At 47.4% G+C, this 13,939-nt stretch overlaps 4 protein-coding genes across 4 annotated transcripts; 2 read left to right on the forward strand and 2 right to left on the reverse strand.

Annotated features, from left to right (window-relative positions):
- Positions 1–352: 352 nt before the first annotated feature.
- Positions 353–1,804, reverse strand: LAJ45_05365 (uncharacterized protein; the record flags this gene model as incomplete). The annotated part of the gene is made up of 5 exons (XM_046114936.1): positions 353–884; positions 968–1,149; positions 1,220–1,363; positions 1,423–1,511; positions 1,591–1,804. The coding sequence occupies 5 exons, from the start codon at positions 1,802–1,804 to the stop codon at positions 353–355; spliced, it is 1,161 nt and encodes a 386-aa protein (XP_045971973.1).
- Positions 1,805–7,483: 5,679 nt separating this feature from the next.
- On the forward strand, positions 7,484–8,500 carry LAJ45_05366 (uncharacterized protein; the record flags this gene model as incomplete). The annotated part of the gene is made up of 5 exons (XM_046114937.1): positions 7,484–7,502; positions 7,593–7,697; positions 8,224–8,252; positions 8,309–8,349; positions 8,407–8,500. The coding sequence occupies 5 exons, from the start codon at positions 7,484–7,486 to the stop codon at positions 8,498–8,500; spliced, it is 288 nt and encodes a 95-aa protein (XP_045971974.1).
- A 902-nt stretch (positions 8,501–9,402) lies between these two features.
- LAJ45_05367 (uncharacterized protein) lies at positions 9,403–10,010 on the forward strand (the record flags this gene model as incomplete). The annotated part of the gene is made up of 5 exons (XM_046114938.1): positions 9,403–9,547; positions 9,622–9,634; positions 9,743–9,752; positions 9,816–9,918; positions 9,982–10,010. The coding sequence occupies 5 exons, from the start codon at positions 9,403–9,405 to the stop codon at positions 10,008–10,010; spliced, it is 300 nt and encodes a 99-aa protein (XP_045971975.1).
- Positions 10,011–10,275: 265 nt separating this feature from the next.
- Positions 10,276–13,891, reverse strand: LAJ45_05368 (uncharacterized protein; the record flags this gene model as incomplete). Its single annotated transcript, XM_046114939.1, has 4 exons — positions 10,276–11,427; positions 11,605–11,610; positions 11,664–12,433; positions 12,613–13,891. 4 exons carry the CDS (start codon positions 13,889–13,891, stop codon positions 10,276–10,278), a joined length of 3,207 nt encoding a protein of 1,068 aa, XP_045971976.1.
- Between the last annotated feature and the right edge of the window lie 48 nt (positions 13,892–13,939).

Here is a 13,939-nt window from a genome sequence, read left to right on the forward strand (position 1 = left end):
TATAACTTATGATAATAATTCACATCGCCATTTCAAATACCTGCTTTGGGGGCGCTGTCGAGTGACGATTCCCCTACAGAAGTCACTACTGGCACAATATCCCTCAATAGGGCAGCAAGTTTTGCAGAGGGTTAGCCAACTATTTAATGACAAGCGACTGAGACAAAGCAATACACAATTGCTAAAACGGCAAAAAAAAATATAAAAAATATAAAGAAAAGCCATAACCACTCCCACAAAAAGAAACCCACCCCCAATCACACCTACAATTTCGCCTCCTCCTTCCTCACCTCCGCCTCCATCCACTTACTCGCAGCCCTCCTACTCCTCGCACACTCCACCTCACTCTCCGTCAACCCCTCGCCTCCACCGCCGGATTATACCCCCTCCCGCCCACCCTCTCCACCTCCCTCGTCTCCTCCACCCCCATCCTCCTACTCGCCCCACCATCCGCCCTCTTATACACCGTCACCACGACCGCTCCTCCCAGCCCCAGATTATGCTGCAACGCCGCCTCCACGCCCTCGACATTGCGCTCCCCCGCCTGGCCCCTCAGATGCCACACGAGCTCCGCGCACTGCGCCAGCCCCGTCGCGCCGAGCGGGTGTCCCTTCGAGATCAGGCCGCCCGATGGATTGATGACCACGCGGCCGCCGTAGGTGATATCGCCGCTGCGCACCATTTCGTGGGCCTTGCCGGGCGGGCAGAGGCCGAGGCCGTCGATGGTGATGAGCTCGTTGGTGGAGAAGCAGTCGTGCAGCTCGACGAGCTTGATGGAGGAGGCGGAGACGCCGGCTTCGGCGAGCGCGGTGATGCCGGCGCGCTTGGTCATGTCGTAGCCGATGAGGTCGATGGCGGACTTTGAGTAGAGGGAGGGGGCATCGCTGTTTGTGTGTGCGATCTGTTAGTGGTGCTGTTCGGACGCTACGTAGTAAGAATATGGTGGATGGGGGTGGGTTAAGCGTACGTATTCATTGACTGCCCCGCGATTAGGATCGCTCTCGCCTTCAGTTCCGGATGCGCCTCGAGCCACTTATGCGACACCAACACCGCCGCCGCCGCGCCATCCGACGTCGGGCAGCACTGCAGCTTCGTCAGCGGCGCAAAGATCTCCGGCGACTTCATGATCTGCTCATGGGTATAGACATCCTGGAATTGCGAATATGGGTTCCTCGCTGAATGCGCATGGTTGACCCTCGCGATCTCCGCAAGTCCTCACTGTCGCGCCGTATTTCTCCATGTACTCGCGGCCGGCGTTGCCAAACAGCTGCGCGGCACCGGGCTTCTTGGGCTCTATGCCGCGCGTGGCATTCATCATGATGTACGACTTGTCCATCGGCGACACGCGGTCGTTGAAGAAGCTCTGCAGCGGGCCGGGGAACATCTTCTCGAAGCCGACGACGAGGGCGACATTGGCGGCACCGTAGGCGAGGAATTGCCGGGCCATGTGCAGTCCGTGGAGCCGGTGGAGCAATTGTTGTTAACGTTATAGACGGGTATTTGTGTCATTCCTATCATTGGTATAGCGATATTAGACACCGCCGGCCTACTATGAAGCTGGGGCTTCTTCTGGGAATGCAAGGCACAAACCGAATTGGTAAAATACGCGCTGGCCGCATGTTGAGTCGCCATAGGCATAGCAGGCAATGCCCTGGTCAACGTCGTCGTAGTTGATGCCGGCATCTACCATGGCCTTGATGCCAGCCTCGAATCCGAGCTCTGGGTAGTCGACTTTTCCACGGGGCTTGATGAACTTTGTCATGCCCACACCAAGGACATAGACGGGAGCTGGACCTGAAGCCATTGTGACAGGTAAAGGGTATGTATTTACTGGTGATTGTGAGAACGCTAGCTGGTACCCTCTGATAAGGCTGATATCCAACAGCAGAGGGATATATATAGAGAGAGAGATCGATATCGATAGGTAAAATATGAGAGAGTTGGAGATTGAGAGAGTAATGAAGGGAGAGAGATGCTCAGTGTCTTGTGAAATAGCTACCTGTAGACAGTGGCGATTATAAGAGGACAGACAGCGAATAGCTATGCACATGTATTTATGCAGCAGCTGGCCATGGCTCGGTTGGCCGCATCCGAATCTGCGGGGGTGTGTGTGGAGTGGTGGAGTGGTGATGATCGATCAAAAAGACTGGGGAACGGGAAGGCTCGCTTACGGTTAGCTGAGGGTGGGGAAAGTGCGCAGGTCGAGAGAGAACGTGTGTGATCGATGGCTGCTGAGCCGAGGCTCGACGAGAGATCGCCATAAGTATGTAGCTACTTACATACAAATGTCAGGCAGCTGCATGTGTCTGTGTGTGCTCTTCTCTTCTTCACAGGCCATCACTCTGTCTTGGTTGGATGAATTAGTAGATTAGTATACATAGAGTACATACATCCTATGTAAGTAAGTACCTGTGGAGTAACACATCGATCCTACAGTCGCTCACCTACTGACGGCGGATCCTGTCTGATGGTTCTGTTTGCAGTAATTTGCCCTTGGCGTCCAAAACCTAACTCTTTTATTGGCCTCAAATCCCTGACCGCCATTAGACAGGATCCGCCTTCACCCGTGAGTGACTGTACATAAATCTCTACATGACCCCACAGATCAAACGCAGGCAAGCAGGTGGCCCCCATCCTTACACCTACATGCAGGGGTCGTTCGTTCGAGGATGGATCCGGACATATTTAGGCAGCTGGGATCATCGATGGGTGGGATCGAGGGAGCTAGGGAGGGCTAGAGTAAAAAAAAAAAAAAAGTATGTAGAAGAGTACGACGTAGAAGTCCATCATCTATAGAGAGCTATCCCATCCCATCCCCATCACCATCTCGCACAGTCTCCGCACCGCTGGTGGTCGCAGTTCTCGCAGTCAACCGTCGACATCTCTTCCTCGTTGCTACAGTTGCAGCATTTCCATATCGTAGCTGTAGTGCGCACGTACGGTCCTTCCCCGTCAACAACCACGAATAAACCCCATCGATCGAGCAAAAGGGGAGTTAGTCAATTACCAATAATCGGCAGCAGCGCCGGATACGCATCCTCGAGCGCGTGCTTGTGTTTATTTTCGAGACACATTCTTTCTTGTTGTCGACGACGTCAGCGTGCGAGATCCTCGCGGATACGGTTACTGGGGGACAAGAAGAAAGCATCAAGTCGTGGTTTTATAAACCATACACTCTGCTACTGACTAAGGGATATCCCCCCCCCCCCCCCCCCCCCCGCCAGTGTGTGGGTGACTAGATTTATGCAAGGCCCATCCACTTTGAAACAGGACCTTTCGCCTGTTCGGCCAGCATATGAGTCCAGCTGCAGCAGCCTGGCTAGAATCACGTGCTGCACTCGACTGTTCCTTTGTCTCTGGTGTCGATTGGATGGGCGCTACAGGCCAAGCTTTGAGGCTTGAGTGGGGGAGGCTCCAGGATCCAGGGCCTCATGAGGTGTTGTGAAACAGCTGCTGCGGTCTTATTGGCTGTAGGGCCTTACCTTTCACGTACAGCCTCCGATAAGATTATTGCATTGGAGAATCGCCTGTTCTCAGTGTGACCGCTGGTCCTTCTTTTCCACAATAATACTACCGGAAGCTGTATGTACTGTCATTTGCGTAGCTGAAATTTCTTGACAGTGTAGTTCAACCAAGTACTCCATGTAGAAAAAATGGCTATCTACATGTAGTAAGTAATGGATCTCTGCCTACATGAGCTGAGATCTTGATCGCGAACATTAATCAAAATATAAATCTTATTCAGGGCGTCGCGGTTTTATAAAAGACTGAAGAGAAGTACATGATTGATAATATAATTATTAACCAGAACGGAAGGAACAAGCTCATTTTATCGTGAACAAAGACGTTGTAATTAGACACGCCTTATCAAGACAACCCTTGACACAGTACTAATATTAATGACAGATAGCAAAGACTCTAAAGCAGCATTATCCGAACACGCTAGGCATCATACTTAGGGTCAGAACTGGGCGTTTAAATACTTAGCCTACAACTTTAAGAGATAGCTACCGGATCTCCATGCTGCGGTAGGTGATCACCGATACCTCTAGTCTGCCAGATCACTTATATGTCGAGTCCTATAATGACTAAACGCCGTCTAGGGACGTTGTCTATGCAGGAGCGATCGAGCGGGCATCTTGTTCCAGCAGACCTGGCCCAATGGAATCATCTCCAGGGCCCTGGCGGGTGCTTTAGCCCATCTATCATCTACCAATCAACTCGAACGGTCTGATCGATCCTTGATAGCTATCTATAAAACAGAGCTAATTATCATCCCGGCTCGGCGTTAATGAACCGCTCAGCTGTCTCTCCTCCCCAGTCGACGTACTGCCCGGAACCATGGCTCTTCAAACCCAATATGCTACACGGAATATAGTCCCATCACGCTCTACCTCTTGAGACAGCATGGACACATTCCCCGCCAGTTCGGTACACTATCCCTTGGACGGATGAAACTTGCACGCACTTAGTAAGGCAATTGTCTTTCTTTTTGCAGGTGATAATAATAATTGAGCCAATCAAAAATCAGCTATAGTTACCACATAAGGCTAGTGATAGCTGAAAGAGGGAAGTCGCGAATTTGCAGGTTTCATCCGTCCAAGGGATAACCCCATTTTCAGCCATCTGGAGCGGTAGTTGGTTTTTGCACTTGTTATACTTGATGCTAATTGCCCTGGTCATTTGGCTGTTGACAGCTACGGTCTAGATCTCGAGGCAACTTCACGCAGTGAGCGTTAGAGTGCCCCTCGTGGAAGTAGAGTTAGCCCGACAGTCCACTTTCACTTTCACCTACTTCTCAAGCCACTTTGAGACCGCGCCGCTCGTCAACCACACCCTCAGCCAGACTGGACGAGACATCATCTATTCAGTCGACAGGGAGTAGTTAACAAATTGGGCAGAACATAGATGGACAAGCCCACTCATCAACAGATAACCCGACTAGACACTAGTATCGTTGTCGCGGAATAATATAGCTGCTCGAGCAATCGTCTCCTCACATCTCCCCAGTCTCTAAGGACCACTGTTGGTGAATTCTGTTCCGGGCATTTTTGAACAGAACCAGCAGTGCGCTTTTTACAGCTCTCTGGTGCCGTTGAGATTTGGAAACTTACAGTGGCCTAGGTGGCCTATGTCATGGAATTAATGCTGGAGTTGAACCCTTGTTACCGGGGCCTATGACCAACTATGGCAGCGAAGCTGTGGATCTATGGATATATGAAACCTACCGTCCATTGGCAGTGGCAGTGCTAGAGAAGCCCAGCGGGTCTGTAAGCACAATCTGCCGGCAAGAAAAAACAGATCCATCACACTCCTAAACTCTTACACAAAGACACTGAGATAAAGCCAGTATTAACATTGGCAGGAAAGAATTGTTTGGCCCATAATTATGGATAATTATTGATATTAGGGAGATCATACTTATGATGCCCGTTCCGCTCTTCTGGACACTTCTGGAATTATGACGGACATATCTATGAATATCTCTTGGTATAAGGTTGTCCTTCCGTTACTTGGGTGAGGAAGTTCAGAAGCACCTGAATAAACACCCTACCAGTTCGGCCTTGTCTACACTTGCGCAATTTCTCCAGGAGTAATGCATGTATATCATGGTTCGAGGCATCTCAGCCTTGTGATAACGTTAATCATATACGGGAGATAAACAAAATCCGTCAGATCCTAAACCCAGATCTCAAACTAAGAGAATAAGTAAAAGGGATCGATATAAAGTGAAAAGATTCACACTTTTTTCTAGCCTGGGATTGAGAGCACCAGCGCAGAAGGATGTCCGCTGAATGGGCCGTGTCCTCAGATGGGCCAGAGCATAGCCTAGAACCGTTGTGGTCGTAGCGTTAAACATGAATTATCACTCGGTTTCGGCGTTTGGCATCCTACTTAGTATGAGGATCCAGGATCAATGTACAAGGCTGTTGACCGATTGATTTCTACGAGATCGACCGAGGGGAATTTTATTTACTTTTGATGGGGTGCTTTCCAATCTACGAACGCGACCGCTAGTTATAAAACTGGATCAATGAATGCATTGCCAGCCAGCTATGGCCACAAAATTCAAGACATTGAATATATAATCCATTTACAAAAAATATCTGAGGAAATTAAGGCATAAGGGTACGTGTATGCATCTACCAATTCTTTTAATGGTGCCTTTCTAATTAACACGCTTACAGAAAGCTTCGTTGATGCCTATTTACAGTTACTCGTAATTCGCGAGTACTTAATAGCTAGCTCATCCCGAAAATAATGCAGTTAACGATTATGGACTCTACTACCAGCCTATTGTTGCTGTCCTCAGCTAGCTAAAATCGATGAGTTGATCATGTCCGATCCTCGACTGGCTACTGATAAGCAATAAGTCAAGACTTAATATAAGACTGCAGCTAATTGGCGTGTTTTGGTATACACTGTAGGTGGTAGAAACGGCCATGACGGACATAATATTAGGTACATGTATGTTGAAGATAGAAAGTATGGCATGGGGGAAAGAATAATTTGGTAGAATGAAGGAAGTGAATTCCCATGTTGAGCGTAGGAAAGCAAGCCAGTAAACCTTAATTCATCTCTATTACGTACACGTTACCCGTTGAGGGATCTATAGGTTACGTGTAACTTAATACTAGTTCCTATCATTAACGAGCCACTCTCTTATGTTAGGAGGGATTAAAAATGAGAATATTATAATTTTAATTCTATGGGAATGTGATCAATGCAAGCAGCAATAAAAGTAAGGTTAGGAGATATTTTTACAATAGACATTCTTCTTAAATGAAATATTCGGGATTTTTTTCCTTACCCAATTGCTTTTAAGGGGGTTGATTCATCTATTTGTATTAATCACGAGTGAAGCTTGTTGTTCATTCAAAAAATAGAATTCTGTGGAAAGATGTCGAACGAACACTTGCCGATACCTTAGCTGTTACATGTACTTACACTTGTCATGTACATCTTACACTTAATCTTTTTTCTTTTAACCATTCAACTTATACCCAACACTTATTCTCACATCCTTCTTCTCCCCCTTTCCAACATCAATTTTCATCAAGTACTTCATCCACCATATCTCCCTCTGGCTCCAGTGTGAACTCACATCAATTTTAATAGTACAGAACTTGCATCAATAGTTAAATCATATCTCACTACACTACCGAAGCAGCAGAGACTGTCTTTGCTGGGTTACAATTCCCAACCCCATCCTCACCTTGGTGTCATCTAATAAACAATAAGTAAAATGATTTCGATTGATTGGATTTAACGGTATGAAGCCCCTTCACAAAGCACTATGTGTGGGTATCCTCTCGGTACCATCATAGTTTCTTTTGTGGGTAAACCATTTCAGGCACTGATATCTATAGGAAAGATAGGCGACTCCAACCTTTGGCTTGCTGGCTGCTGTCACCCCTTCTATAGTTTTTGTAAACTCACAATAACTTTCTACATTCGAGCAGCTGTTGCGATAGATTGCAATATGGGCCCTTCGAGGACAGGTATGGACAAATTATCTTTCTTCATCTTCTTTTCCTTTCATAGAAACTTATTACTTCACCAAATCACCATTTTGACTCTTATTGAAATAGAAGCCTGGGAAAAGCCACGCCCTATGACAAACAACAGTTGCAATAACAGTCACTACATCGGGCTGATTTCTGGCACGATGGATACAGGGCCAAAGATTTTAAGTAGTAGGACGTGAAAATACATGAAGTTAAGTGCGCCAATGATCCAAAACCGTTGAGGCTCTTGCATGATTTAAGTGCCGCTACTTTCACTGATTCATCTACTCCGATCCTGTAGATTCACCCACAGGCCTAACTACCACAAGCCAATCTACTCCCCAAATATATCAGATAATCTCTGCGCCGTTAATGCGGCCTTCGATTCGTTGGATAATCTGTCTTAAATATTCCATGCAGGTTTCTGAGTCGAGTGATATATCATGCACAAAACCACACAAGTACCAACGCCATCTTCCTCCTCCATGTCTTACCCGTGCCGGCGCCTGGCATCTACTAATTTTCTGAAACGGCTGGAGCGCTTGAAAGCTCAGATACTCTTGGCAAACGGGCCAGAAAAGTATGCACTCAATTACTTGTCATTTCTTGGCAAACGAGAGAGACGTATGAGTTAGACCAGAAATGGTTTAGCATGCGTGTGCCAATGATCCTGGGAGTGGATTACTGGGACCTTTGGAAATTTTGGTGCACCAAGAACATCACGGCGTTGCCGTGACGTCAATCGTGAGTATATACGGAAATAATGCCAGCGATCGTTGAACTGAGTTATATATCGCCAGTTAATTGGCAGAAACACTAGGAAAAAGCAATTGAAAGATATGTAGGTCGAAAAAGTCCAAAAATATCTGTGATAAGGGGCTAACTACTGAGCCTGTAGGTCGACATATACTTTGTGCGTTATCCCTTGCCTCTGGTGGTGGGTACGAGGGGCCTATGGATGGCCATATGTTGTAGGAATCTCACATCGATGAGCATTTCTTCCTCGGGCGAGCGGGGTGAGGAGAAGGTTTTATTATGATTATCTTAGAAATCGACCGGAGTTGAGTACCCGGTCAATGATTGAGGGACTACACTCTACGAGGCAGGCAGACAAGACAAGGTCTTAAAGAATATGCGGAAAGATTTAAAATGGACATCCTAACCGAAGAACAAATCATTAACCCGTCCAAATAGTAATTTATGTTGTCTCGAAACGTCGATAAAAACGGCAATCATCTCCCAGGATTATGACGGTGGTGTTGGGGGGTGTTTCCTTTCAACTCGGCATATCCTATCCGCCCGCTCGCAGGATCAACAATGAGCTGCGCTAGGTACAGCATCAAGGATCGCCCCGGGGGGGGGGGGGGGGGGGGGGTTGGATTGATGGCTGTTCTGTCATAAAGCAGCATTGTCTGGTTCGCTAAGGATTTCCTCTTTCTCTGTATCCGGTAATTGTTTCCTTTACTTTAATTTTCGGCCGGCGAGTTTATGTGTTGAGTTGACAGGTTATTACTCGTACGGTAACGGAGTGCCGATATTCAAACTGTAAAGTTAATCCTGGAGGCATCGGGAAGGCCACCCCAAACATGGTATGATTGTCATTACCACGCCATCCCGGCGGGTGGCTGCTTTTGATCGCCGCACCGTCACTCCACTTCGCAGAGATGGCATAGTACCAGTACTCCTGTACCCTGCCTCGAACTGGAACAACCTAACTAGGATAGGTGTCTCGGTACAAAAAAATTATCAGCACAGCAAGTTTTATTTGGTTCTGATATGTACCTCCCAAGACAACACAATTCCAGCTCCCACGTAACTGGAGTAGGAGTACATGAGTTGTGATGACATGTCAAATCCCGGGATCAGTCCAAATCCCATTTAACCAACCAACCTAATGAAGCATATTTCAAACCCTAGAGAAAAGAATGGAATTAATAGAGCCAATCTAAAGATAGGTAAATTAAAGCACACAATTTTATACTCCCGAGAGAAATTCCGCAAAGCCAAGAGATTCGAGAAGAAAGCCCAGAAATTCGAAGGTGAGAAATCTAGCCAAGTAAAACGATCAAAGCAAAAATTCAAAGCTAATCATCCCAATCATTCCTCATAACAGACAGAGACATGCAGTAAAGAATGGACTATGATTTTTTTGGAAAGAGCTGAAGGTACCTTTGTTCCTCCTTCCCCACACTTTTTCAATAACCCCATCTCTTCCTTCGACCTTCATGAAAAAGAAAACTCCACGTGAGTATATACCCCTAAATGAAAGAAAATATGACACAAGAAGGGAAAAATTAATAGTTACAGCGAATGATCATTCAAAATACAAATCCTCACAAAACCCCATACGCACCCTGCTACACCAAAGCTTCTCCTATACCCATAAGCCAGATGAAAGGTAAAAACAAACGTAATAAAAAAGAACACCCGAGACAGATGGGAAACGAAGAATTATGCACTAAGAAAGTCCAAGTAGATCCAGTCCTTGTCATGAAGAGATAAAAAATGAAAAATGCATCAACCTTCGTCATGAGAAAAAGAAATAAGACAAAATGCCACCAAACATACCCCAGTTATAACACAAGAAAAGTCCCTCCCACCTTCCCCCCAAAGCAGAAAAATAATAAATAAAAAGAAAACCCTTATAGTACCAAGATGCAAAGAATCCCAAATGCAAAGCAAAAAAAAAAAAAAAAAAAAAAAATCGAGCCCGTGAATAAGGCAAATATCGGTATATGTTAAAATCAAAGAAATGTATGTTGTCGTATCACTCGGTCACTGTCTTCTCTTTGGTCCTTCCTCGCTGACCGCTTCTCGAGCTCTTCTCTTTCACAGTGCCACTACTGCTTCGGCTTCTCCTCCTGGTAGGTGGAGGAGTTTCGGCGGGACGGTCAATGGGCTTCCGCGAAAGCTCAGCCACAGTGACACTTTCGCTACGCGGCTTGGTGGTCTTACGCGGCGGCAGCACAAAGCCCCCGTCACTCTCCTCGCCCTCGTCACCGCCATCATCCTCTTCATGAGCAGCTTCGTCTACTTCCTCATCAATGTCGAAATTTGGGTAGTTATTAAAGTTTTCGCGATAAGGGGTTCCTGGGCGCTCTCTGCGCAGGTATTCATATATGCCGTTTTCTTCCTCCATCAGACCGGCAATTGAATTTTTACGGGAGTATCGACTATAGTAATCACTGCTGATCGAGCTGGATTCAGAAAGAACACTGGGCACTGAGGGGAAACTTGTCGAGTTTGTCAAACTGGAACCTGCAGTTGTTGCGAATTGTTCCTCACTCGAGGATGACACAAGATGATCTGGATTTCCATGGTGCGGTAGCACCGATGGGGCCACATTATCATCAAAAAAGCCGCTCCGGACTTTACCATCGATTGCAATGGGTGGTGTTGGCGAATCCGTGGTTGAGAAATAGTAATTTTCCTTTGTCCATCCAGGTGCAACGTTAGAGCTCGGTTGCGAGTACCTTTCCCGTTCTTCAACGCGAAGCATCCGCTTCTGCTGGTCTCGACGCCAGATACTCTCCATAGAAACATTATCGTCAGGGCTAGGAGGACAAGGCTGATCTTCATCTACTGCTAAAGAACTGAGTTTACGTCTGACTTCCTCTGCTCGGCTCATTCTGCTTCCTCCCGGTGAAAAACGAGGCGATGAGTCTAGTGGAATTGTGGCTTCGATTTGCTCGCAAGTATATGAGTGCCGTCTATATTGGGGAATCTGCACTTGCAACGAATGATGTGCATATGCATAGAAGGAATGATCGCCACGCAAATGTCCAGCAAGTGCATCTCTAGCCCTCAACGGGCTCCCTTCCCTGCTAATAGGATCTTTCATTCTATCTCCATTCTCAGAAGATAATCCACCACTTCTCATTCTGCCCACAATCCTTTTCACATCCCTAAAGAGTCCCCACTTCCGTGCTGTGGTGATGCAACAGCTGGTGCACTCTCACCCTTGATATCACTAAACCGAGAAGTTGAACTTGTACTTGGTGAACGATGACCAGATCCCGACTCACTATGCGCATGACGTCTAGGCGTAGCGAGAAGGTTGATGGATGGTCTTCGCCGTAGCTTGCGTCCCTCATACCCGGGGCTAGTTTTCGCATTAGGGCTTGGTGTATCTTTAGAGTTGTTGTCATGACTAACCGGCGGCTGAACGGTATCAGTAGATGCAGTGCTTCCAAAAGTTGTCATCGATGGACGACGCTCCTCATTCCATGTCGGAGCGCCACCCATCCATTGCAGTTCCTTTTCGTCGTCATCCTTCCACGGATAATAACCTTGCAGGTGTTGCTGAGCATCTTCCGGGTCCCATTTACGCTCAGCCCTTTTTTCCTTGGAATCCTTGAAAGAGGTGGTTGAGGTCGTATCGGCTGTGCTGCTAGCCCTTTTACGGAGCCCCCTGTACCATGCCCCAGCTCTTTTCATGGCACTGCGAGCACGGTGAAGAACACCGGCACTGGACACGGCCTTTTCGACATCCTCAACACTGACCTCAATTCTGTTTCCATCAGAGATCCTCTCCGGATCGGTGTCATCCACCCATGCACAAGGGTCAGTGATTCCATGAAGAACCCAGGGATGTCGCTTAACCTCTTTCAAGGTAATTCGCTTTGCTGGGTCTTTGATGAGAAGACGTTTCAATAGATCCTTCAGATCCTCATCAACGAGCTCGGTCTCCATCTCGAGAAGCTCTTCAGCGGACGGTGGTGAGGATTGAGCTCCAGAGCGTTTTAATTTCTCGGGTCGAATGCGGCGATTAGGGATCATTAATTCCTCCTTGGCGATAACTTTTAACAACTGAAACTCATTGTCCGCCATAAATGGACAGCGGGCAAACAGTAGGCAGTACAAAGTGACGCCTAGAGCCCACACATCAATCGCGCTCGTGATTTGAGGGCGTGGCCCCGTTGGATCTGTAAGTAATCAAAGTTAGACTCCTTAAGAAAGGTAAAGACACTATCTGTAAAATAAGAGTCGAAAAATAACAAGACCATCCATGTAGCTATGAGATATTGAAATTAAGAGATAGCTGCCTGAAAGGAAAGAAAAGAAAAGAAAACTTGGAAACCAAGAAGAAAAAGGCTATACACACCAATATGGCACAACTCCGGAGCGAAGAATGCCGGGGTCCCAGCAGTTTTGGCAAGCTCGATATCGTTCTGTTCCAGACCTGTGGGCTCTTCATCCGCGCCGGTACTTTCGCCATCGTCATCATCCCTAATTGGTCTTCCAAGGAAGCTTACACCAAAGTCGGAAATCTTGACACGATGATCTTTAGTCCATAGAAGGTTGGCCGGTTTGATATCACGATGAATGATACCATGGTAATGTAGATACTCAAGGCCAAGTACAGTGTCGCGAAATGTACTACGAGATTGCTCGATGGTCAACGCGGGAATGTAACGCTGGTCATCTGCACAATCCCTGTCGGAGTCACTATCGGAGGAGTAGCCGGTCACAGAAGGGGGTAGTTGCTCGGTTTCCGAATCCAAAGGAGGTAAATCGGCCGAAGAGGTAGGTGGGAGTTTCGGTAGCATCGGGGGAGGGGAATGCTGTTCGGACTCCTCAGAATCCTCCGAAGGAGAAGCAAACTCCAACGACCAGAATTGCCCTGTCTTCCTTCTCCTACGCTTCTTTTTCTTGGAAATATCAATCGCTGCCATTTCACCTCTTTGGGCCAATTCCCTTGACTTCCTAGTGTCTGCGAATTCTCTACGCAACCGCCGGCGCTCCCTACTCAGAACATCCGGATCTCCTTCCTTTCTCCAAATTATCTCGCCCAGCTGAACATACTCCAAGATAAGGTAAACCTTCTTGCTTTGCGGGTCGTCGATAACTTCAAGGAGCCGAACAACATTCTCATGGCGACATTTCTTCAAGATGGCGATTTCCCTCCGGACTTTCTTCTCTGACTCTCCATCGCCACGCCGGCCAAGCCGAGGACGCCCCTGCATCCGTTCAACGATCTTGATCGCTACCAGCTCACCAGTCTCGATGTCTGTCCCAAGCTTAACCTTGCCGTGAACTCCACGACCAATCTCATCTATTATCGTGTAGTGATTAATAATTTTGCGTCCGGAGATCGGGTCGAAGTCAAGTCCCAGCACATGTGTTTCCTTGACAGCTGGTGCATACTCTGTCGCCTGCTGTCGGTATTGTGACTGGATAGGGTGTAGATGAGGGCCATTTTCATATTTCCGTGGGTTCTCCGGAGGAGGCGGTGTGTATAAACTCGGTGATGAGACAGGTGTCGGGGGGGTAGGATTCCGGCTGTGACCTGTGATGTGATTATGTAGTGACCAGATAGAAGCTGTAGAAGTATGCCTAGATGTTGCAGCGGATGTGTTATTTGAGTAGTTGTGGTTTTCCATTGTGCCATACAAGGGCGAGTTGGCTTCACCGTGACATGCCCGGGAAGC

The sequence above is a fragment of the Morchella importuna genome (assembly GCF_003444635.1).
Source record: "Morchella importuna strain M04M26 chromosome Unknown Morimp01GS014, whole genome shotgun sequence".
NCBI classification, from domain to species: Eukaryota; Fungi; Ascomycota; class Pezizomycetes; order Pezizales; family Morchellaceae; genus Morchella; species Morchella importuna.